At 39.5% G+C, this 25,819-nt stretch overlaps 1 protein-coding gene across 1 annotated transcript in view; it reads right to left on the bottom strand.

Annotated features, from left to right (window-relative positions):
• The window catches only part of LOC139743082 (uncharacterized), a 42,354-nt gene that overhangs the window by 8,138 nt on the left and 8,397 nt on the right, over positions 1 to 25,819 (bottom strand). The window contains exons 2-4 of the mRNA XM_071653589.1: positions 20,301 to 20,484; positions 4,971 to 5,153; positions 1,276 to 1,388 (exon numbers count right to left, since the gene is read on the bottom strand). Of these exons, the coding sequence (XP_071509690.1) occupies positions 1,276 to 1,388; positions 4,971 to 5,153; positions 20,301 to 20,484 (480 nt within the window). The remainder of the gene's footprint in view (positions 1 to 1,275; positions 1,389 to 4,970; positions 5,154 to 20,300; positions 20,485 to 25,819) is intronic.

Raw genomic sequence — 25,819 nt, 5'->3', positions numbered from 1 at the left:
AAACTGTACTGCAAATCTTCACAATAATGGTAACCATTGTTTCTGCCACACACAGCAAGAACTACTGTATGAAAACTAGATTTTTGCTCCTTAATTGGTTGAGATATTTTATTGGCACAGGCCCACAGAAAAATATCCATAAATTTGAGTACACTTGTATACCAGCCTGTAGCAGGCTGCCTACATTGACAGATCAAAATCAGGAAGTTTTCAAAAAGCAATTGAGGAAACACTTGCTTGTTACATACATCTCAGCAGGGAATAACAATTTCAAAATCAGGGAGGTTTTTATATCCTCTTGTGAGAATATTAAAGAGTTGGTATACTTTTGGCTGAGGTGGGATTCAGGTTTTAACTTTTTGTGAGATAATTAGAAACCACTTATATGAAATATTAAAGAGTATTTTATACAATTCTTAGAGCAATTTTAAGTTTATTTGATGAAAATTGATTTTGAAATGTTGGAGATATCTAAAAACAAAGAAAAACAAAGTGGTCCTCCACCTTTTATTACGACCTCTTTGTTTTTGGACATCTTGGTCATTTCAAAACTGATTTTCATCAATTAACTTTAAACACTTCTTAGAATGGTATGCTCTTTAATATTTCATATAAGTGGTTTCTGATTATCTCACAAAAAGTTAAAATCTGAATCCCTATCTCAACCAAATATCCAAGTTTTCAGGGTGCATCCTGCCAAAATCAATTTGTAAGACTAGAAAAGCACTCTGAGAGCGCAGACTTCTGCCAAGCATGCAGCTCATTTCCACCACTGATCTTGTTCTTCTATTATTTCCACCATACGTACTGCAATGTGTGCAGAGTCGCCCGAATCCCAATATAGAAGCCTTTGTTACGTCATAAACCCTCAGCTGTACGGCGCGCCTCGCCCTAACAGAAACTAGACCACGCACTTTAGTGCGCGCATGCAAACCTCAAATGCGCGCAGCCTGAACTCGCAAGTTCATTGACCCTACCTGCTAAAATATCAAAATTCCTTCATAAATTCCCCCAAAATTCTTGGATCACTACCAAAAGTTAATCGTTTGGTACTTGTGTCATTCTCAACCTTTCCTGCAGTTTCATCCCAATCCGTTCAATACTTTTTGAGTTATTTTGCGCACGGACAAACAAACGAACGAACGAACGAACAAACCAACAGTAACGAAAACATAACCTCCCCACTTGGCGGAGGTAACTAGGTAGCAGTGCTGCTCTTGGGTGGAAACCAAGGGTGTGGGGAAGAGGACGGCTTGAATATCAGTGTGTACCTACCTTGATGGCAAGGGTCATACCCCACTTGGAGAGGTGGAGCAGGCACTTGGAGGCCCTGGCTCCTATCCTTCGCATAGACTCTGAGTTGTCTGGGTTCACTTCGAAGCACCGGCCTGGATCATTGAAAGGAGGAAAAGAGCAGCAATGATGACAGAGGTTCATGTTGTAATAGTGAAGATGACGGTAATGATGATAATAATAATGATGATGATAATGATGATAATAATAATAATGATCATAATCATAATAACAACAACTACAACAACAACAACAACAACAACAATATTTAATTCAAAGGTGAATCGGGCAACACCCCGCTTACTTTTTTAAAAATGTTTCCTGAATTATAAAGAATTATAAAATCACAAAAATGTATACCAAACTAATGCATGAAATCTCACGATGACCGACATAAATATCAACAAATCTCCCCACCGTGGCAGGGGAACATCCTTTCCCACACTCTTCCCCCCTTGCTCACTCCGCTCACTTTGTGCCCCCCTTCACGGAATTCCTGGATCCGCCCCTGGTTTCATATTTAACAAGTCTAATACCACTACTCTGAATCCATGACACTCGGCAGAAACAGCTACATAGTTTTCATTTTACAAGTCAACAGCTCATTTCTTCTTTAGATGAGAATCTCAATAAATTTCCAGCTTTAACATTTTAGTGTTTATAAATGCTTCTTGTGATACACAGATTTTTAGTAGGTCAGCCGACTAAAAATCTACTGAACACAAGCAATATGCAATTGTATATTCGTGCTCAGATCTAAAAATAATGCCTTTATAGTACTATGCACCAGTAGTTTGATATTCTGCCTGATCAATTGCAAGTGGAGAAGGTCAAGGAAAGCTATAAAGAGGCTGGGAGACAAGTCTATCATCCTATGGCAAAAACCTTCATACTGAGATGAAAGACGATCCTACAGACCATTCCAGCACAAACAATTATCTTTTTCAAATAGCCTTGACCCTGCTGGATTAATAAAAGGCTTTCAAGCAAGCAAACAAGAAAGCACAAAAAAAAAAAGAAGAAAAAATGGTTATTACACAACTTTTCCACATTATATCACAATTTCAATTCTTTCCTCTTACATAGTACTTTGCACTTATACTTTTGAAGAGCCACAACTTGGCTCAATTGTATACTCTGCAATTATGAAAAAAAAATCACAATTTCTTTCCATATTTCCTCACACAGGTCAACGGAAGGCAGGCCATTCAACATCTTAGATAAAATCAGTGAACTCTCCGATGATGTAACAAGAAATGCCTTAATAATATTGAAAAGGCAAAAAGAAAAAGAAAAATATGCCCAGCAATATAAGATGTTAAAACCATTTTCATTTTTAGTATCACAACACAAAATATCAAAGTATCACAGACCGTCCATCTAAAGTTGGAAATTACCATTTTTTTTTTTCCGAATAAGGATGATAATTTTTCACTCTTATCACTTACGGTTCTTGATCACGAATTCTATGACAAGCGAAAATTACCGTACAAGTCCTCGTACGCAGGAAATATACTTGCAAAATGCATGGCTCACATACAAAATCTACCTGATACATGAAGACTTCTTCAAAAGTTTTCACAGTAGTATGTACTAAGGGTAATAAAATGTGCTTGTCGTATATCAGGGATATCAGGAGCAACATACAGTAAAGGGATTTGACAATGCCTAGATTTGAGCACAGACATGATATTGTGGCAAACAAGTAAAAACACCTCATGATTAACCCGTAGAAGACAAGTCCCATGTGTATCTCGGGCAGGTGTTTATGGAAAATGCATGTTGAAGCAAAATCAGCTCATCCTCAATTGGTTATGACAACATTCTGAGATTCTAGTACCTCTGCAGTGATAGCTACCATCACGAAATCTGAAAAGAAAATACTCACAGCCGATTGGCTGTTGCCAAGTTATTGCCATGGTAGCTGCAGATGATTGTACATTGTAATCACTGCCCACTGTCAGTACTTCACTGAAACTTAGCCCTTGATGCCAAAGTGCAATAATCCCATCTGACTTACATTGTGGCACTAATTGCTTCACTGTGACTATGTCTTTAAAAATCCAGGTTAATGAGAGGCCATGCACTATCAGTACATCAGGTAGCACAGTATACTTCTGCCGGCTCTTCAAACTTTCCGCATAATTACCTCTTAAATTGCCTACCGGACTACCTGTTGTCCACAAAGCCCAATACTTCTGGAAAAATAGCTTGACAAAAATCCAATAATATACCCACCATTGAACTGAATTTCCCGGCAAAGCTGTTTTTCATTCTCTGCCCCCCCCCCCCCCATGGTCTATATACATAGTTGATTTAAAACCTAGCACATGTGGCAATCATTGTATATATTCACAATGTGAATATGGAAGTTCACACACAACACTGACCACATATCATCAGGTCGTCCCTAGTCTGATAGAAAGTACGGATACACAAAGACATATACTGTCATATTCAAATTACCATGAGAAGCTCACATGGGCCTAAATTTTTACTCACTTGCCTAAAGGTGCATTCGCTTGCGATGTGTATGCAAGCAGAGGAGTGGACTAGGCAAAAAGAAGATCAACTAGAGATATTTGATTGCAGCAAGCAGTCAATAGGGATGTATCGGCTTTCTCATGCAATGGCTACATTATGTCTGTCATGAGTACATGTCCCTTCATTTACATTTTAAGTACTGTAAAAGCTGTTATTTTTGCATACATATTTTTCATGAATGAGGTCACACTGACAGACATTTTCGGAAGATGATTTTTTTTCTTTTTTGCGACCGGACAGAGAGGCATTAAGTGTATTTTGCTTGTCCGTTTGCTCCGCCACTTTATGCAATCAAGACCAGGTGGCAATATGTTCATGTGGTGTTAAATTCACGGTCCAACATTGATTCGCGAAATTCAAGTAAATTAACCCTCGCAAGCTATTACAGCTATTACAGTTAGTTTATTGATCTTACTATTGACTTTGAGAACTAACCTTCACACCTCTCTGCACAGAGGAAGTGTTCCAAACTTTGGTTCAATCCAGTACTGTACATCAAAACTATCAAATCTTACTAACAGACTTTCTTGGCAGAATCTCATGTTTAGCTGAAATTCAGTGACTTTTGACCTTGACATTTAGACCTCAAAGGGATGGTACAGTTTTGGTGGAGATGAGAATTGGGCTTTTAACTTTTTTCGAGATACCAAGAAAACACTTATGAAATAGTGCAGAGCATACCATTTAAAGAGGAATTCAAAGTTTATTTGATGAAAATCGGGTTTGGAATGACTGAAACATCCAAAAACAAAGTAAAACAAAGCGATCGTAATAAAGTGTGGGTCCCAGACTTATTAGAATCGCTCTGTTTTGGATATCTCAGCCATTTCAAAACCAATTTTCATCAAATAAACGTTGAATTTCTCATGGAATTACATGCTCTTTCATATTTCATAAGAGGTTTCTCATTATCTCACAAAAAAATGTTAGAAACCTGAAATTAGGTCTAAACCAAAACTATACGATCCCTTTAACCCCTGTCATTTGAGAATGTTCAGACAGACAGACAGTTTGTGAATGTATTGCTTCTAGCACCCTTTAGGGCAGAAGCATACAATCATAAGAGTCTGCTGACGAATAGAATGTATAATTCATGGGGTTGGTGCGCGACGCAGGCTCGTTGCCATGGTTACCTGGAAAATCTGCCCGAAGCTTGGTCTGGATCTGGAGGTAGAAGACCCAGAGGTCCATCACCATCTGGCTGTCCGCCAGGAAGCGCCATTTCACCTTGGGCGTGTGAAGTTCGAAGATGTGCTGCTTGCCCGTCGGGTCGTGCCGCTTGTCCACCCTGTAGTAGGGCGCCAGCCGGAGGCTGCCTGGGGAAGGGAGGATGTGATGGTAAGATTAAAAATAAAGATTGAGGCTTGTAATGAGACTACCTAAATGTTCCATATTATAATCACATCTCTACTTTCGATGTAGGGGGGGGGGGGGGAGGGGGTATTGTTAACATGCACCGAAATTATCATTTACCAGTATACTCCAAATATACACATAATAGAGGATTTTATTCCTCATTTCCGCCAGACTTCATGCACATATTGAATGTGACACAAAACCTTGGAGATTTATGAAGGGGGTGATGCACTGACATCATAAAAGGTTCACATATATGCTGAGTACAAGCTGCCCTCTTGTGTCATCTACTTGTACATGGATGCCTCGTATGTTTTTATTTTTTTGTTTTCAGAATAATGGGGGCACTAGACTCACTGCCACAGCCACATGATGTACCAATCTCCCTGTAGATGCTGTTATACCCATACTGCACTGTTGTAGGTTTACAGAATGTTCATGACAACTGTGTGCAGTACACTCAAGGCACTGTTCACAATCTACATGCAGTCTATCCCTATCTGGGTAACTGCTTTGGATGAATAATGATAAAAAAAAGAGACCAAACATCTGGACATAAGACTAAGATGACCTTGGAGCATGAACCTGTGACTCTGCATGAATAAACACAGCCAGTAGTTGGAAGACAATGATACAATGGTCAACACAACAAAAAATACTGGGCCCTCATGACAATAACTTTGTTTTCCCACCTCTCTCTGTATTTGACATTGAGGGCATACCATCTTTTTCAATATTATCCCTACCTTGCATTATTGCCATACATGTATACGCTGTGATTTTAAACCTCATTTCATACACAGTAAGTTTACCGGTACTTCTAGCCATTGTGAAACCAAAATGGCTTTTCTATATCAGCTTCCACAGGATGTCATGTGAATGATCAATCTCACAACTTACAAACTCAAACTCCCATTGATATGAAAGAACTAGCAAAAATCAACTCCCCCCCCCAAAAAAAAAAAAAAACAAACTTGCAAAACATCTGCAAAAATATGTACTAGTAGATCTTTGACAAAATGCTGAACAAATACAGATGAGAGTGAAAGAGCTTTTGATAATGAATATTCCTATTACTGTTTAGATCACATGACTTTGCTATTTTCGGCATATAAAGTCTCATAATCTAATAACCCATTGACGACAAGTCCTGAGTATACTCGGGCAAGTGTCTATATGTTGTAGTAAAACCACCCCGTCCTCAATATAATGTAAATTGACATTTTCAGGCAAGAAATGCACTGGTTCAAGATTCAACATTGTACAGATCAAGGCCCAGATAAGCAGTAATGGTGATTGTTTTGTGTGTGTGATTAAATCACATTCTTTTGTGACATTTGTCAGATCTTAAAGGACAAGTTCACCTTCATAAACATAAGGATTGAGAAAATGCAACAATATTAGTAGAACACATCAGTGAAAGTTTGAGGAAAATTGGACAATCGATGCAAAAGTTATTAATTTTTTAAATTTTTGTGTTGGAACCGCTGGATGAGGAGACTACTACAGCTTGTGAGTCATATGCGTACAACTGTATAAAGAAAATATAAAAGAAAATTCAACATATTTTCACTTTTTTCGCATAATAAAAGAGCAATTGACGTGCCTCTTTCTAAAGGCAGGGGGAGTAATATTACCCATAACATTTATCGGTAACGAGTCAGGGGAATGTGTACTTTTTTCAAAAGATGGAATTTTGAGAAATTCTCTTTATATTTTCCTTATATTGTTGTACGCATGTGACATCTAAGTTATTCATACACTGCAGTAGTCTTCTCATCCAGCGGGTACTGCACAAAAACTTCAAAAATTCATAACTTTTGAACGGATTGTCTGATTTTCCTCAAACTTTCAATGATGTGTTCTACTAATATTGCTACATTCTCTCAATCCTTATGTTTATGAAGGTGAACTTGTCCTTTAATAAAAGTGATGTGGGTTGGTTTGATAATATGTATCAGCAAGTTTTCAAAATGATTTTTTTTCCCCTTGTAGGAACAAGTTTTCCTGTGCAAAAACAATCTTTTTGCAGAATGCTGCATGACACTTATAATTGCAGCCTAGCATTGGCATGTTTTAATTGAAAGTGTCTTTGAAGATAGCATGAGTTGTGCATGCTTTTATGTGCACATGTCACTTTTAACCATTAATCTTTTTGAAGCAGGCAAGCAAGATGGTTTACTTTTGTATACAGTCCACCTGCCTGCAATGTATAAAAGGTTGTACAATTACACTGTAAATTCTTGAAAACGAAAAAGGGCCATCAACAAGCAAACAGAAAACGAAATACAGGATGGAAATTGGTATATATACATGTTATGTGTGCTGGACTGAACTGAGTAGGTGGAAGAAACAGAAATATGACTTCCAGTTTCAATTCCTGCGTAGGGTCAAACATTCATTGTTATGCACTATACATGTGTCACCAATCTGTGTACAGTTGAACCTCTCTTATCCGGCCTCCCTTTATCCGGATCTCTCTATTATAAGGACACAATCTCGCCGTGATTTTTTTTTCTATAATTACAGGAGGAAAGGGGGATTCCCAACTCCTTGAGAACTCCTACACAAACACACAGGAATTACATATTACTTCCAACATGATTAGCATACATTACATCAAATTTCCTTCCAAATTGCTTACCTTCAGACATTTTAACATCCCCAAACATCCCCAAATGTAACAATGAAAAGGTTGCAGTATACACATTACTACATGTGGTACTACAATGGGCTACATCAGTACTTGTGTATGTACATGTATAAAGCATTGAGTCTCCCGTATCCGGCCAAATCCCTTATCCGGATGAGCCCCGGTCCCGACTTGTCCGGATACGAGAGGTTCAACTGTATATACATTGTATACAATGTACATGAGATAGTATTAAAAAAATAAAGGGAGAGAGAGATAGAATAATAGATGGGAGAAGACAGGGAGACACGGAGCAGAGAGAGACAGAAAAGAAAGAAAGAAGGAAAAAAAAAAAAGGAGGGAAAGACAGATTCACTACATGTACTGTGTACATCCCTACTGTACCAGTAGTATTTCTGATTCCCAGTATCATGGTGGAAAACTTTCAATTACTGGTACATCTTACACAAATCTGGTAACTCTGTTGTTGTTTTTGCTTTTGTTTGTTTGTTTTCATAGGGTCAGATCTAACCTGATTTTGGCCTAATAAATGCACAATGCTACTCTGTGTTCGGTATGACTTTGAAAAACTATACAATAGTAAAACCATACAAACAGGATCCTTGAAGTCTCATTAGGATATTTGTCAGTTTAAACAGGGAGTAATTTTTCTGGTATCACATCACAACTTGCTATGCATTTTTATACCACTGTTACATAAAGTAACTTTTGTGTAGGAGTTTTCTTCCATAGAAATGTACAAGATTCCTTTGCATAGAAAATTCAGGAAAATCTTTCAACTGAAGAAGGGTTTTACAATTTCTCCCATAACTCTATTTCAAATGTCTGTTTAGTTGCTTTGTAGTTCCTCAAAATCCGCACATGGGTTTCATAAGTATCTGGCTGTGGATTTCTTGAACTTGCTTGACTCAACTGACTGCCTCAACACTAGTACCTGGTACGTGTACAGTGTTTATCTAATGTTATAGAGGAATTCCAGCCCAGTTATAAGTTAGTCTGATTAGAAAGAGATAAATCTTATGAGTACAACCAGTGAAAAATTAATAAAAGTTGGATAAAGATTATGAAAGTTATGAAACTTTGAAGTTTTGCTTACAAGTACTTCTGCAGAAAATTTCTCATACAGTTGATATGAATGTGCAAATGAGTGAGCTGATGATGTCACTACCAAATAATTTCATTGATCGTGTATAAAAATATGACAAAAATTCCATGTTTCTGTTATCAAACTGAACTGTATAATGACGGTGTTCCTGGTTGAATAACTTCAGAATAATGATCAGTTAGATAGAAGGATTTGAGACTGGGGCGTAATTGCATTTGGATGAAAAACAGGAAATTTCAACATGTTACCATTTGTATGTAAAAACTTTATGGGAAATTGTGAGGGATGACATCATCACTTCACTATTCGCCTATATATTGACTGTTCAAGAACTGTTTCCTGAAAGATTAGCGAAACTTCCTTATTTTTTATCTGATTTTTTATTATATCTTCATTGTTGCGTTATTAAGAAAATTCTGCCTTCCTCTTTCCAGACTAACATTTATCTGCACTGAATTTCCCTCTGTAAAAAAATATCAAAGAACTTCCTCCCTCCTGCACAGTACATAGAAACTAAAAGTCAGATGACAAACTGATGAAACACTCACAATGACAACCACTCTCGTTTTGTGTGTGTGTGCTGGTTTGGCATTTTCCTGTCCTACTTGCTTCACGTATTTTTTGTTTTTTCCAAACCACATTCTGACATGACATCCTTTCAAGTGTATTTATACTCTCGAGAACAGGGACGATGATAATTTTGATTCGAAACATTCTGCAAATTGTCATTGTGGCCTATACCACAAGTTTCTCTTGACGGAAGTGGACTAAGTGGGAAGCGCAATAAAAGTTTCATGATCTTGTACAGATCTTCTTTGAAAAAAAAAAGAAGAGAAGAAAAATATTAGAAAAATTAAATGTTATTTACAGCATAATCTCTTTATATATCATGGCAGCAATCCAGTACCCCATCACTATAGAAGATGGTACTTAATAATCTAAAACATTGCTGAATCTTTCCTCAATGATAACCACACCACTGAATATTCAATTTGTTTCTCTTTTGCTTTCACCTGTGAGAGATAAAGCAAAAAATCTGAAAATACTTGTGAGTAATGATTGTTGCTTCTTTCTTTATTCAACATAGACAACAAGTGACCAGAAATATAAACTACCGTAAAGTTCCGTGTATAAGACGCACTATTTTTTCGTCAGAAAACATTGAAAATCGGGGGTGCGTCGTATACACGGGTACAGTCGAATCACGGAAAAAAATCCGTCATGTACACCCAATTTTATAAGGCCAACTTGGGGCCATGTATGCCCATCGACGTTTGGAAGGTAAGCAATCACTAAAACTTAAGGATAAATAAGCGATCTTTCAATCGGAACACACACAAAAGCTGCAAATACGAGATAAACTTACGATCGGCCTTGTGCAGTAACGATGTATCAATCTGGCCATAGACAACAGCTGTAACAGCACTGCTGTATGCTACCGATGTCAGTCTACCAAGCTACCAACAGCCAACCTAGTAGCTGGAATACGCGATGTACAGGTATCATTACTAAATTACCAATACCGTAAAACTTATCAATGTACTAGTATCAATATGGCCATAGACAAAAGCTGTAAAATACGGAGTAGGATCGACACTATGTCACCGTAAATATGAACGATGTGTGAAGCATGCATGCATATCCGTGTCGTTCGTTTGCTCTTCATTCCACGAGGCCAGCTAGGATAGCATAGCTACACTGTAGCTAGCTAGCTTTGGCAAAGGCAGCAGCTGCAGCAGAGAGGCTTTTGCAATGGACTCGCGTGCACACAGCGATCGGATCGTAACGCGCTTGCCCGTTGCGCGCTGTGTGTGCAAGTCCATTGCTCTCTGTGTGCGTGTGCTGAAATTATAGCGAGCTGCCTTTTGCAAAAGGCTAGCACTGTGCATACAAGCATGGTACAAGAGACACACATGTTACTGGTAATCCCTCCGGGCGAAACAACAGTGAGTGTAATTACCGTACGCACCGTACGTCTCGCCGTATGATCCCTCTGCTACACTTGTTGATGTTATTCTTATTTTTCGTAATGAACCTTCCAGTCTGACATGCGTCAATACGCGAGACACCCTCTGCCATGTATGACAGCAAAGATCGTATTGTACACTCATGAGTACGATGTGCATGACACATGTACCATGATTGAAAGGCCAAACAATAGCAAGTGAGTACCAAGACAAGTCTCGCATTTTGCGTCTTCCATATTTTGCCGATGTCCGATGAATACCGTTAAAGAAAGTATAAAAGGAAACGAAAAATAGAGCAAATACATGCTGCATTCTAGGGAAATTTTGAGCAGAAAAAATATGTATGACACACGCAATATTTGCGTGGATTTTTTTTTTTTTTTTAAATTTTAGGTCCGAAAGTAGGGGTGCGTCTTATACACGGGTGCGTCTTATACACGGAACTTTACGGTAGTCACAGTAATGATGCTATTTATGAATGGAAGAACAAAGCAGTACCTACACAGATTTTCTAAATAGAATTCATGTGCAGCTCAATCTTTTTTCCAAGTTATGTCTCAGAGAGGAGAAAATTTCCTATGTAGATTTTAAGTACGGTACTATGTGTTATACTCAGTTCTGGTAAGCAAAAGGATAAAAATGGCAAGTGCTGCTTTTGTGTGTGCATATGCTTGCATAGAATTGCTCTGTCTTGTGTACTCAGCGGGTGCAAGTGACAGACAGAATTATGTGGTATTGTGTTGTAAGTTGCCTTGGTAATCCACCATTTGTAACAATCACTTTACTCATCATACCCAGGAAGATAATAAACGGAAAGATGTTAACTCCGCAAATGACATGGGTCGTCAGCAGCACACCAGGGATCACCAGTGTTTCAGCCATTTAAGTGCTGTACACCTCCCCCTTGCTGGCCGGTGCTGCGTTAGGATCCCCTTGACAGCACCCCCATGGCATTTCAAAGAAGAACAAAACAAAACAAAACAAAACAAAGCAAAACATCACAAAACAAGACAAAAAAAAAGGAAAACGCTTGGCATCAATCACCTCTCCTCACTCCAGAAACACTCTCTCTACACCCCCCCTATTCCCACCACCCCCCAGGCCTTCCCTACTATCCATGCAGATCCTGTCTCTGCTGCCCCACAAATTCTCCTGATCCACCTTTCCCCGTCCCTACCACCTATTCCCATCCCTCTGACCCACCTCCTTACCGATCGTCCAGCATATCCCCTGCACCCCACCTCCACAGTATGTACCTCCGCTCTCCACCCCCTTTTCTCACACTCCTCCCTCAACTCAGCATACCTATCCAGCTTTATTTCCCTTGCCTCATCCATCCTTGTCTCCCATGGCACAGTCAGCTCCACCATTGCTAACCTGTGCACAGACCTAGCCACCAGCACCATGTCCGGCCGAAGGGCAGTTACTACCACCTCCTCTGGCACTGTACGGTTTCCCTCATCCACCCGCACCTCCCAATCATCCCCCGCTGCTAAGATCCCCCCACCATCATCCCTCTGACCCTTCCTTCTCACACTGCATCTCACCCCCTCCTTCACAAACCGGATTCCCCTCACCCTAGGAGGCCCATTCTTCTTCCTTGCCTCCACTGCCACCCTCGCCACCTCCGCCATCTCCTTCAACACCTGGTTATGCCTCCATGTATAGGCCTGTAATAGACCTCCACATGCTGACAAAATGTCCTCTGTGAGCCCTTCGCCTTGTTGCAAACCCTGCATCCACCATCCTCCACAATGCCCCATCTCTGGAGATTTACTGGAGATGGCAAAACATCAAAGGTGGAACTGATCATGAAGCGCACAGCTCCAGAGGACATTGACCAAAGGTCATTCCATGACACCTTCCTCTGCTCCACCCCTTCCCATCGAGTCCATGCTCCCTGCACTCCCTGCTGTACAGCCTTGGCAAAGCGATACTCCTCCTCCTTCTCCTTAAAGGACAAGTTCACCTTCATAAACATAACGATTGAGAGAATGCAACAATATTAGTAGAACACATCAGTGAAAGTTTGAGGAAAATTGGACAATCGATGCAAAAGTTATGAATTTTTGAAATTTTTGTTTTGGAACCGCTGGATGAGGAGACTACTACAGCTTGTGAGTCATATGCGTACAACAGTATAAAGAAAATATAAAAAAAATTCAACATATTTTCACTTTTTTCGCATAATAAAAGAGCACTTGACTTGCCTCTTTCTAAATGCAGGGGGAATAATATTACCCATAACATTTGTCGGTAACGAGTCGGGGGAATGTGTACTTTTTTCATAAGATGAAATTTTGTGAAATTCTCTTTATATTTTCCTTATATTGTTGTACGCATGTGACATTTAAGTTTTTCACACACTGCAGTAGTCTTTTCATCCAGCGGTTACTGCACAAAAACTTCAAAAATTCATAACTTTTGAACGGATTGTCCGATTTTCCTCAAACTTTCAATGATGTGTTCTACTAATATTGCTACATTCTCTCAATCCTTATGTTTATGAAGGTGGACTTGTCCTTTAACCGCCTCCACCACCAACTCCCTCCTACCCTTCCTGCCTTGCTTGCTGTACCATCTAACACCCTGATGAAACCCGACCCCTTTCCAACCCACCTGAACCGCACCCTGCATCTCCTTCCACTTTGCCATTGCCACTGCCTCGTCCGCAGCCTCTTCCGCCCTCCACTTCCTCCCTGTGCGGATCGGTGGCCTAACTCCTGCTATTGCCTGGTCCTTTGACTCCCTCATCATCATCACTAGCCTAACCTTGCCAGCTTTAAACTCCTCCACCACTGACGTCATAGGCAATTGCAACCTGCCTGATCTGCAAAAGAATGCCAGATCTGTAAGCATTCTTGGAACGCCTAACCACTTACGGTAGTACAAGTTCATCTTCTGCTGCATCCTCTCAACCCTGGACACTGCCACCTCGTACACCTGCAGTTGCCACATGATCCGTGGTAGCAAGCCGAACTGGCAGCACCACACCTTCGCATTCCCAGGGATAAGTGTCCTGTCCACCCTCTTCAACCACTCCACCACTTTCTCATAGATCTGAACTCCTCGGTGCCTGTCATTCAACTTGCCCTCATACCACCGCCCAAGGCTCTTTACACCCTGCTCAGTGACCTGAGGGATATCTTCTCCCCCAATCTGAAATCTCCTTGCGACCACCTTCCCCTTCCGCACTGACACTGAGCGGCTCTTCTTGGCCTTGAACTTCATCCGTGTCCAGGCCACCAACTCCTCTAACCTATGGAGGCCATCTTTGACCTGGGTCTCGTTGCCAGACACGATTGTGAGATCATCCATGAAAGCCCTAATCGAAGGCACAACCACATCCGCAGCCAGCATCAACCCTTCAATTCTCGGGGCCACACACCGGGTTAACACTTCCATCTCAAGGACAAACAGCAGCGGTGAGACTGGACACCTCATGGGGATGCCAATTTCTAGCGCTTGCCATTCTGTTGTGTAAGTCTGGGTCGTGAATCTCATCCTGAACTGGCTGTAGTAGCTCTGCACCATCTCGCGGATCACCCTAGGGACCCAGAAAAACTCAAGAGCAAAGCTGAGATACCTGTGAGGAACTGATCCATATGCATTTGAAAGATCCAACCAGATGACATCCACATCCTCCTTCTCACGTTTGCACCTCTGGATTGACTCCCAAATCATCTGGACATGCTCCGTGCACCCAGGGAAACCCGGGATCCCTGCCTTCTGTATAGAGGTGTCCACAAACTTGTTCTTCATGACAAATTCTGACAACCACCTCGCTAAGACACTAAAGAGGATCTTACCATCCACGTTGAGAAGCGAAATCGGCCTAAACTGGCCAATGCCTTTGGCATCCCTCTCCTTTGGGATATATACCCCTTCTGCCACACACCAGCTGACTGGAACAATCCGCTCCCGCCATAGCACCCTTAGGATCCGCCACAGCACCCTTCGAACACGAGGACAGTATTTGAACAGCTTGTAGGACAAGCCATTCTGCCCAGCTGCACTACCAGCTCGGGCCTTTTTAACCACGGCTTCAACCTCCCACAACTTCAACTCACTCAAGTCAAAGCTGACCTCTGGCTCCTGTGGCCTCAATAGCCCTGCCACCCCAGTAAAAGGCTCCTCTCTCCTCCCATCACAGTATGTGGCCTTCAGATGCCTCTCGAGCTCTTCCTTCGACACCTCTAAACTTCCTGAAACCCCTTCCTCAAACAACCTCTTTGTGAACCTGTGCGGATTCTTATAGAACTCCCTCCTCTCCCTCCTCCTCCTCCTCCGCTTCCTACACTGATATTCAGCCCTCCTAACATCCGCATACGTAAGTTGCCTTGGTAATCCACCATTTGTAACAATCACTTTACTCATCATACCCTAGGGTAATGCAACTTACAATATTCAACACAAGAAATCAAATGTTGAGAAGAAATCAAAGATCTGCCATCAGTAATCCATCCCATCCATAATGTTTCCATTCAAAATACTCTGAAGATGGCTTCCGCAGTTATATTTTGATCTGAAGTGCTCATTTGTTGATGTTCCCAAGTACCCGGCTAATTTCTTCTTCAAAATAAGTTACCGGCACTTACTGCAATCACTGCACACTGAAGGAGGTATCATGTTCCATTAGTATCGATATATCATGACATTTTCTATGTATAATACTACATGAAACCAAATGGACAGCAAAAGACATGCAAATATCACCTGAAAACATTCCCATTGTATCTCAGGAACATGTGTGCTCAAGACTATCGCATAACAGCATGATGATAATTCCGACGGAAATGGTAAATTTCTTCAGTTCCACTGGCTAGAGAAGTCTAGTTGTAACTGTGTAATAAGCTACACAGTCCGGAGTAGGTGGTGAGTTCTGTGCATACCCTATACAGATAAAGTACACCTGGTCTGTGTTACTAGTACCTTGACTTCTTGAACCTGTAATCCTAATTGGGTCATCACAAATTGTTACCAAACATCTGGTTCTTTTGAATCGTACATCTAAACTGTGCATTAACAATGACAATATTGTAACCTTGGTCAGCGCAGTATTACAAAGTGGCAAGAAAAAAGATCCAGTAGAAAGTGAACTCACCATATTGTATACAGGTAGAAAATTTACTAGTGATTAACTTCAAAATTCATGCAGGAGTTTGCACCTATTCAATGTGCTTCCCTCTAATTCATCATACATGTAATATCTATCACATATTATTCATTTTTATATATTGAATTATTTACACATACTCTGTTTCCACTCACCAAAAATTCTGGAGTTATGGCTTTCCTTTCCTCTGAAACCCAAGCGGTACTCATGAAAATATATATCTTTTTGCTTTGCATATAATTTTCAAACTTGATGTCTGCGTGAAATTACCTCATTTTCATGCATTGATGCTATTTCTGATGCTTGCCCTGTACATACGATATGCATAATTGCTGTTTTTACGATTGACTGCAACACAGTGAACTGAAAGGAATGGAAATAGAAAATTGCATGTTGATTTATAGTGCATGTCACATTTGTACGGGGGGGGGGGGGGAGGGAGGGGGTTAGGTTGCTGGATGCATTGAATAAATGTTTATGTTTGGGGGTTGAAGAAAAACCCATTAGTGTCCTACCACCAAGATAATCAGGGCTGCCAACATTCACAAATCAAAATCAGAAAGGTTTGACAGAGCCATCAGGGAGACACTAACATGAGTCTGAACATCATGACAAGTGAAAGTAACTCCCAAATTTTTCACACTTTATTCTTTAGTCAGGATAAAAAGAGATGGATTTTCAGGGAGCCTTTGGCAGAATCATAATACAAAGCCTGTATCAGGGATGGCTGTACATAGTGTTACAGTGGGGGAGGTATTCGTGACCCCACTGCTACAAAGCATACGACACTCGAGTCCGAAAATAACTTGCGAAGTTCCTTATCCAGACACAGAGCACTTGAACGCCCAATCTGGGTGGGTGGGTCAAAATGGTACCCCAAGCTTAGATGGGAAGAATGTAAAGATGGAACCTTTAAAATATACTGATTTTTTTTTCCCATCCAACTTTTTTTTTTCAGACAAAAGAAAAATGTGGGGAGCCCCCCCCCCAAAAAAAAAAAAAGAAAAAAAAATATTGGTGATGTGATTTTTTTTCCCATCATTGTTTGCTTGCTTGTTTGTTTGTTTTTGGTTGTATGGTCCCTGCACTATAAATGAGCCATCTTGGTCGCGTAGCACTCTAGTCTTCACACTTTGTGTGATTTTGACATTTATAAAAACATAACTTTACAAATTTCTATAAAAGGAACACTGTACATACTTTTAACAGGATTCTGTTGATGATAGACATCAGTAACATTATCTCCTTTTTCTTGACACAATTGTAGCTCAGTCTTTGAATTTTTTGGGTGTTTTTTTTTTTTAACCATGTGGAATAACATTGCTCAACAACTTTCTAGAAAGAAATGCTGCAGTTCAAACCATTTTCCGCTCAAGATAGTACGTCAGTGACATTATTTTTCTTTTACGCCCAACAGGACAATGGAAGTAACATCCTTCCTTCGTGTGAGCAACAACAAAAGAAAACAAAAACAAAACCTGTAAATGTGACACCATAATCACATGACTATCAAAGCACTTCAAAATCAAACACTGGATAGTATGTCTTATGATTTATCCACATTCAATTGGTTGTAACTTTCTATTCGAGCTCTTTGATTTGGTATCAATTTCCTGCAAGTGTACACTTTAAAAGTCATCATAGTTGGATGTACAGTAACTTTCCCTTTTGGTCTGAACTCACATGTAATCCCTAGAAGTGATTTTAATCTACACCAATGCACACGTCAATAACTAAACTTTGCAGACATGTACACACAACAGCTCAATGGATCATACAGCAAGTGATAGGGTAATGACGACTGTAAGAGACAAAGTAAGACTTCCCACACCATGTACAGACAATGAAACAAAAGCAACAGAATATAAAAAACTACTTTAAACATTTTGACCATTGATATGCCTTAAAATGTACAAACTGCACATTCAATTGGTATCTCGCTGGAGTTATGTCCAATATAACATCGATAGCAAGTGTCATGTTCTTTGTCTGCAAATATTATGAATTTCAATCTTACTCAAATGACATATTATCTCCTTGGTTCTCTTGGAGACATATCATGTAACATATATTTTTTTACTCACCTGAAAAATGTTTATGCCTCACAAAGAAATTTCCAAAGTTCTGCGATAAAGCAATTACAGTGTACAAGTATGTGAGATACCTGGGTGGTATAACAAGGCAACTGTGTGGAAAATGAGTTTGCTTTTGGTGATAGAATTCATCTACTGGTGATACACTCCCTCACCAACTGAGACATTATGTGAAATTGCCGTAAGAAATTAAACAAAGAAAGCAATAATGTCCTCTGAATATTGTTTTATTTTCCTTGCGAGCTCTAAGTACCATCTCCTAATGGTATTCACAAAAGGGCATAATTTACTCAGCGCAGCCTAATATCATTACTTATCACTGCTGTACGAGTGTCCTGTCATTTTCATTACATCCCAGCCCCCAGCATTGCTAAGAACCCATTTTTACACCTTGGCTTACTAAGAGGGACACTATTGGTCAACTTTAAAGGGATGGTATAGTTTTGGTTGAGATGGGGGATTCAAATCTTTTAAACTTTCTGCGAGATAATTAGAAATCACTTGTGAAATGTGAACGAGCATACAATTCTTTGTGATGAATTTAAAGTTTATTGATGGATGAAAATTGGGATTTAAAATGGCCCAGATATCCAAAAACAAAGTCAAACAGAGTGATGCTAATAGAAGGTGGGCCCCACCTTTTATCATGACCTCTTGGTTTTGGATATCTCGGCCATTTCAAAACTGATATTCATCAAATAAACTTTCAATTCCTCTTAGAATAGTATGCTCTTTGATTCTTATAGGGGTGGTTTCTCATTATCTCTCAAAAAAAGTAGGAAACCTGAAGCCCCATCTAAAACTATGCCATCCCTAAGAACACCTTGTCCAAGGATGACCTTGTTTTTCTTTGAACCCATGAATACGACATTATTGGATTCAGGTCATGTTCTGTCCTTCTATGCTGCACTCAGATACAATCTGGTTGCAATCTGCTTGGCACGATGAGCGATATGTTTGAAAGAGTTAACATACACTGAGCATACATTGCACATTGCCATGTATACTTCACACACACTGGCACATCGAGATTGCAGTATTAGAAATTACACCAAATGTTGCAATTTTTTTGTCGATTCATACAATGTAGTGCAATAAGGATGTGCCCCACATTGAAAAGGCAAAACAGGATACAGACTTGCCATATTTGGGCATAAAAATCAGATGGCATTGAATTGGATATCAGAAGATATTGTACTAGCAAGAGCAATATTTTCAAGTACCGTACAGCTGTATATCACAAAATTTGGCCACCCAATCTTATTACCATTATCAATTTATCCCTCTGTCAGAACTTCAACCAAGTCTATACCATTCAGTGACTGAGATTGGCCATTGGAGGTATACAAAAGTATCAACTGTGCCATATAAATGTGAATGGACTAGCCTAACTCAAGTCTTGCAGCAAGTCCGCACTTTTTACATGACATATGGGATATTGTATTAAATGCACCATATTTTGTGCTGATTCTTATTTTGTTGAATTTTTTTGCAGGTTGACAGATCTGTTCACGAATTGAACAACTCGTGGAAATATTGCTTCCCATGACACAACATGCACTGTAAATGTATTATCATCTCTGTAGAGGTGGGAAATTGTGAAATGTTCTCTTCAAAAGGGATAATATTTCTTTCTCATTCCATCAATGATTCTTGATCATGAATTCAACCAGTACTGACACTGTTTCTCGAGTCCCAATAGATAAAATAACATATTTGCGAAAATATGTTTGTTTCATTTCCATCTGAGAAGATGGCTAGATAGCTCATATTCAGCTGCAATAGCTGGTCTTCACCTATCCCCATGGGGTCTAGCTGGATGTTAGGCAAGACCACATCACCGGGTTAAACACCCTGCGCTTTGTGATGAATAAATGAAGTGGGATCTTTTTGTACGTGAATGAGTTGTGATTTTCTCACACATGGGACCTCCATTTTATGTCCTATCCAAGGGACAGAGTGTTTTGCCTCTTGCTCGAGGGGACGTTATGATTACACACAACATTGCTCAGTGGGACTTGGAATCGAACCGGGGTACTTTGTGGATCGTGAGGCAGGCGATGGCACATAGCATACAATTTCTACAGTACCAGGTCTTGCATTAGAGTTTTGGTATATAAAAAAATAACATGTATTGAAAGTCCTCTTGACCTTAATGATGACTTTCACTTACTCTTGGGTTTGTCAAAGTTTGTGCCGACCTCCTTGTCGAAGATGAGGACTGTGGCTGCATCCTGCCCATCATCCGTCTCCCGTAGCAACACCACGTAGCGTTTCTTCCAGCTGGACGAATGCCTGTTGAGGAAGTTCTTCTTTTTGGAGTCTGCCTCCGGTTCCACAGCCTTTTTGAGCCAGCCCTGTATAAGTCATTATGATCGATCAAAAAAAGGGGGAGGGGGGGGGGGGGGGGAGGAGGAGGGAGAAGAAATATTGCTAGAATTAGGAGATTTATTGATCAATCTGCATGTCATAACGCAGTGCGCTCTTTAGTTCTATCCCGTATAGATTATTGTAACGGGCTTCTCTCTTCCATTCCTTCAACTCAACTGGATCGTGTGCAGCGACTTCAAAATTGGGCAGCCCGATTAGTGTTTCAGGTTTCTAGGGACTACCCATCTCAGCTACTTCTGAAGTCGTTGCACTGGCTTCCTTTGAAGCAACGGATAATTTTCAAATTAGTTTTGTTTGTTTATAAAATCCTTAACGATCAAGCTCCGAAATATCTAGACGCCTGTTTGACTTTATATACACCTACTAGAAATTTGAGGTCATCTAGTGATCCGCTTCGTCTCACATATTCTGTTACTCGCACCTTAGCCAGTGATAGGACATTTACTGTGTCTGCTTCAAAGCACTGGAACAATTTACCACTTACCGTGAGACAGTCTCCATCAGTCAGTGTGTTCAAAAAAGCCTTGAAAACACATCTTTTCAGTAGCAACAAGTTCGTAGCTGTAACATTTATCCAATTATAATACTGTCGTACATGTTTTGAATTGATTGTAAGCGCTTTGGGCCTTGTGGGAAAAGCGCACTATAAATAATAATAGTAATAGTAATAGTAGATAAGAAAGGAAATGACAGCACATCAATAGAAAACATAAATTTGATGAAAATTTTGTTTTTCGCTTCGTTTTGCTCTGCTTTTTTTTTTTGCTGAAAGAGTGTAGTAATTTAGAGGATAATTCTTTCGTATCCCTGCCACGACTTTAATAGCTTCAGATCAGTTGGTAGTGTCAATGTAGTACATGTGGTATTGTAGGTTAAAATTCCAGGTAGATTCCTTCTTTTTCACTAGGTCTATGGTACAAGATACTGTATCGGGCATGCCAAAACTGACACCAGCAGCATGCATAGACCTTAAGTACATGTCACTACCGTCGGCAACCTATCTGAACGCGATGATAGTGGAAGTTTGAGAAGTTGGTGTTCACAGTGAGAGGGTTCACAGTGTGGCACCTGTTCAAAGCTCGTAAGAGAGGCCCAAATACATATTTTGTCACTGTTAACCCATCAAGGGCTGAGGGGAACACTACTGCAAGAGTTATCTTCTTGCCATCATCAAATTGGCAACTCTGAATTTCATCACATATCTTACAGTGTATACTGGAAAAGCTTTAACTGCATGGTTGAATGAAGTAAAATGAAGTAACTCTGTACAAGTCAAATAGAAATGAAAAATATTACCAATTTGAGAGAGGGAGACAGGATCTTTCTATCTTGTTATAGTCTGTTGCCAATTTAAAACTAACTCACAATTTAGCTAAAAATGCTTGAGGAAACTTCTGCAACTTAAACAATTATACATTAACAACACAGGACACAGAAGAAAGAGATTTTTTTCTTACCAATGAACAATGAATACAACAATGAATAGTAAAATTTATGATTAAAAAGATATAATGGCAAACTGAAATATTGTTTCTGAAACTTGATTGGTTAAAGTATTATCAAAGTCTGACAGGTAATCATTCTGGTGGTGCAAGCTGAGAAAAAAAAAAAGTTAATCCATCAACGGAGGAGCAAAGCTGGCCAGCATTCGGTGAAAAGGTTGCAAAGGTTGCAAAACTCACTTTGAAGTAGAAGCAGTAGCGAGTATTGTCATTACTTGTCAGGACCAGGTCTGTGTTTCGTGGTGCCATCTCCCGACCTGTTTAAACCCTCTATTTATTTTAAAGTCAATCAAAGCACTGACAAGGCTAGCCCGAAACAGGTGGACAAAGCTTTCTTTCCGCAACAACAACTACAACAAAAATCCTGCGTACAATCAAGAATATATCCAAAGTATTCCTCTATATTGAAAATAAATTCTTGAGCACTTTGTTCCACAGTGACACGATAATTCCCTAGCTGGCTGCCTCAGCCCAGAGTGCACTCGAGCTAAAGTTTCAAGTGCGATTTATATCACTCCTGAAAAAAAGGGAACCAAGGTTATAGTATCACTGGCACATATGGGTAATTAAACTAATCAAGTGTTGCAATGCATGCTGGGTAAGGACAAGCTTGGGAATCATCACTTGGCATTGTCGGAGCCGACTAACGTCACCGTTTCTGACCCCGCAGTAGCTCCCGAGTTTCCTGTTTTCGAGAGGACATCCGACACGCAAAGGGTTGTGACTAAAGTGAGGGCTTTTTATGTTGTTGTTTGTTGTTTTATCTCACAGATAAAGTTTTAAACACGATAAAAATTTGGTCTCAAGGCACAGTACAGTGTAGCTATCTCATTCTGTGCCAGCCATATTCTGTGGCAGTGGATGCTACCATGGAAATGTATTATGTTGACACATACTGTATACAGTACATGCAGGTACACGTATGTCTGCATAAATAAACAGGTCACATGAAATGTGTCCACGTGACGTTTCTTGTATGGAATTGCACACACTGTCGTGCTGCAGCACTCCTATATCGCAGCTCTTCTTCCTTTGAGCTCTATGAATGTACAACTCCCAGAAATTGTTCTACATGTACCCCTACATTACATTAAACAGTATGATGATATGAAATTGATATACATGTAGTATACACTACAAGGACACGTATGTACATTGTATGTATATCTGCTGATACACACTGTTGCTCCTGACTGTCTTGCCTGTACTAGCATTTCATCTATAGCTCATGTCCAGTATGATACTGACAAATGCATTTTACATATCGTCGCTGGGGTGACAAGACCTTGTACATGTATCTGCAATTTTGGTGAAAATGGCTTCTTTGGATCAATAGTCAAATAATGTCCTGTCCAAATCCTAATTGTCTTACTTGAAAAATGGAGCCTCCATGGTATTTCAAAGGAAAGGCTATCCCATTCGCTATAGTGCTCTGGCCGCCATGTTTTTTTGCTCTCCTGAACATTTGACATTTTGTACATACGAGGTCTTGTCGCCCCAGCGACGATATGCTAGTACAATTGTTGCAACAACAAGCTCAAAAAGAACATAAGAACTTTTCAAGATTCTTTTTGAAAATTGAAATTAACAATTTCTAATTTCTAATTGTTCAAATATCAAAAGCTGATGCACTCTGTATCTTGAGTAATTCTGAACATATTCAAAAGTCTAGTAGAAAACTATTCAAATATGAAATATTTCACTTTTACACAGCATGTTACCATGGCATCTGAAATTACCTCCTGTGATCTCCACAGCATATGTGAAATATGGAGCACAATCTTTTCTTGCTTTCTTTCTTTCTTTCTTTCTTTCTTTTTTTTTTTGGGGGGGGGGTACAGTTAACTGAGCACTATAAATGTATAGAATGCAATATGATTCATATAAATTATAAACATAAATACGAAGTACGTACAATGTAAGTTTGGGGGAGCAAAGAAAACATCAAATTCTGAGAACACCACGATCTTGTGGAGGCTAATCATGCATTTCTTGATTTTCTGGCAATATCAATTTATTTGGATACAACGTGGCTATTAAAGACATCTTTTTGCCTGTGCTTTCTTTGATACCAGGGTTTGTGCTATCATCAATGGTCCAAGGCATTTTCTACATTGTATAAACACAAAAAATGTGCAAGTTGTACATATATTCAAAGAAGTAATTACGGGTCAAGAAGAAAGTTTTGTATACAACCTATCAACCCTTAGATACATTTCTTCCGAAGGCACTTGATTGTAACAGATTTGTAGTAATATAACAGTTACTAGTTATCAAGTTAGTAATCAAATCCAGTTCTTCATGTTCATTTCAGGCAAATACTGGAATGCACTGCATAGGTCAAATAAACCTCAGTATATGACATGAGAATGTTATCTATTTATTCATTTTATTTATTTATATTATTTCTTTTCTTTTATTTTGTTTATTTTTTTTTAATTAATTCATTTTCTTTTATTTTTTTTTATTTTTTTTTTTATTTTTTTTTTGGGGGGGATCTACTCAGATAATTCTGATGCTGCCATTATCAGCATAAAACAAACCGAGCATTCAATGTAAATGTATTTATGTGTGTGTGTGGGGGCGGGGGGGACTATGAGTTATCAACACATTTTTTCCATGTTTCATTACAGGGCAAGTCCAAGATAACACGCGCGTTACGTATGGGACATTCAGAGACTTTTATGACCTGAAAAATAGTGTTATTGGCCTTTGATCATATTGAACTTTACCATGGTGATTGATATCTAGAAGAAGTATAATCATGTAAAAAATTGAGAAAAATGACCTTGACAATTACATTCTAGAAGAGAAAATATGTGCCGTTACGTATGGGACCAGAAAAATTTTGTTTTTTTGAACATTTTTTTCAACCTCAAAACTCTCTGAAAGTATTTCATTCTACAACTTGTAACTCACTGTGATGAAAGTCACAACACTCAAGATTATCACAGGTAAGTTTCATGTCATTAGGCAAAAAGCTCTAATTACAGGTTCTAATTAAAGACAGACATGACGTGTTGCGTATGGGACAGTTACGTATGGGACACTTTGTCCCCCATTCATTTAGTGTGTGGAGAACCATGTTTATGGGTATTTTGCATACAGTTGAAGTAAAATCAGTTGAAACTACAGTCAAACTCGGATACCTCGACGTCGGATAAGCCGAATATCACTTACCTCGGGGGCAAAATGAAAGTCCCGATTGTTCCGATGGAGTTTCCGTGTATTAAAATTCGCGTAGCTCGAAAAAGATAACTCGAAGTTCGGTTACCTCGAAGGGAAATCTAATGTCCCGATCTTAATTAACTTATTGTTTTTCCTAGCATGTTGCTCGGATCGAAATTGCAAACATCACTCAGCATCTCCGATTAAGCGCGCGTGGACAGCGAAGACATGTCACAAATGTTTTCACACTCGATTGTAAATATTCTGAGACCAGAACAATTGCGCGCCCAAGAAGAAATACCCGATACTATATACACAGCTGACAAGGAAAATCCCCAACACCTACCAACACACGTACATGGTATGCACATAGCACCCCGTGCCAATGGAGTGCTTTACGATAGCACTACGCGCTGCCCCATCATTTGCTTTTCTTTAACCACTGTGTTTTGATTTTTGATCGAGACAGTCATACCGTGCGCGTAGATTTCTCAACCGTCGGGGCGCACCTGCTTACGTTGACAGTTATATCTTTGCCATTAATCACGCTCCACTGTCAAAACATCAATCTCCCTCGTAGTGCCTTTTTTAAAACTATATATTTTTTTGCCTTTCACGAAGTTTACTTCCC

The sequence above is a fragment of the Diadema antillarum genome, unplaced genomic scaffold (genome assembly GCF_040938485.1).
Source record: "Diadema antillarum isolate AM-2024a unplaced genomic scaffold, OU_Dant_1.0 seq00001046_RagTag, whole genome shotgun sequence".
NCBI classification, from domain to species: Eukaryota; Metazoa; Echinodermata; class Echinoidea; order Diadematoida; family Diadematidae; genus Diadema; species Diadema antillarum.
Note: the sequence above shows the minus strand (reverse complement) of the source record. Positions and strands in the feature narration are given on the sequence as shown.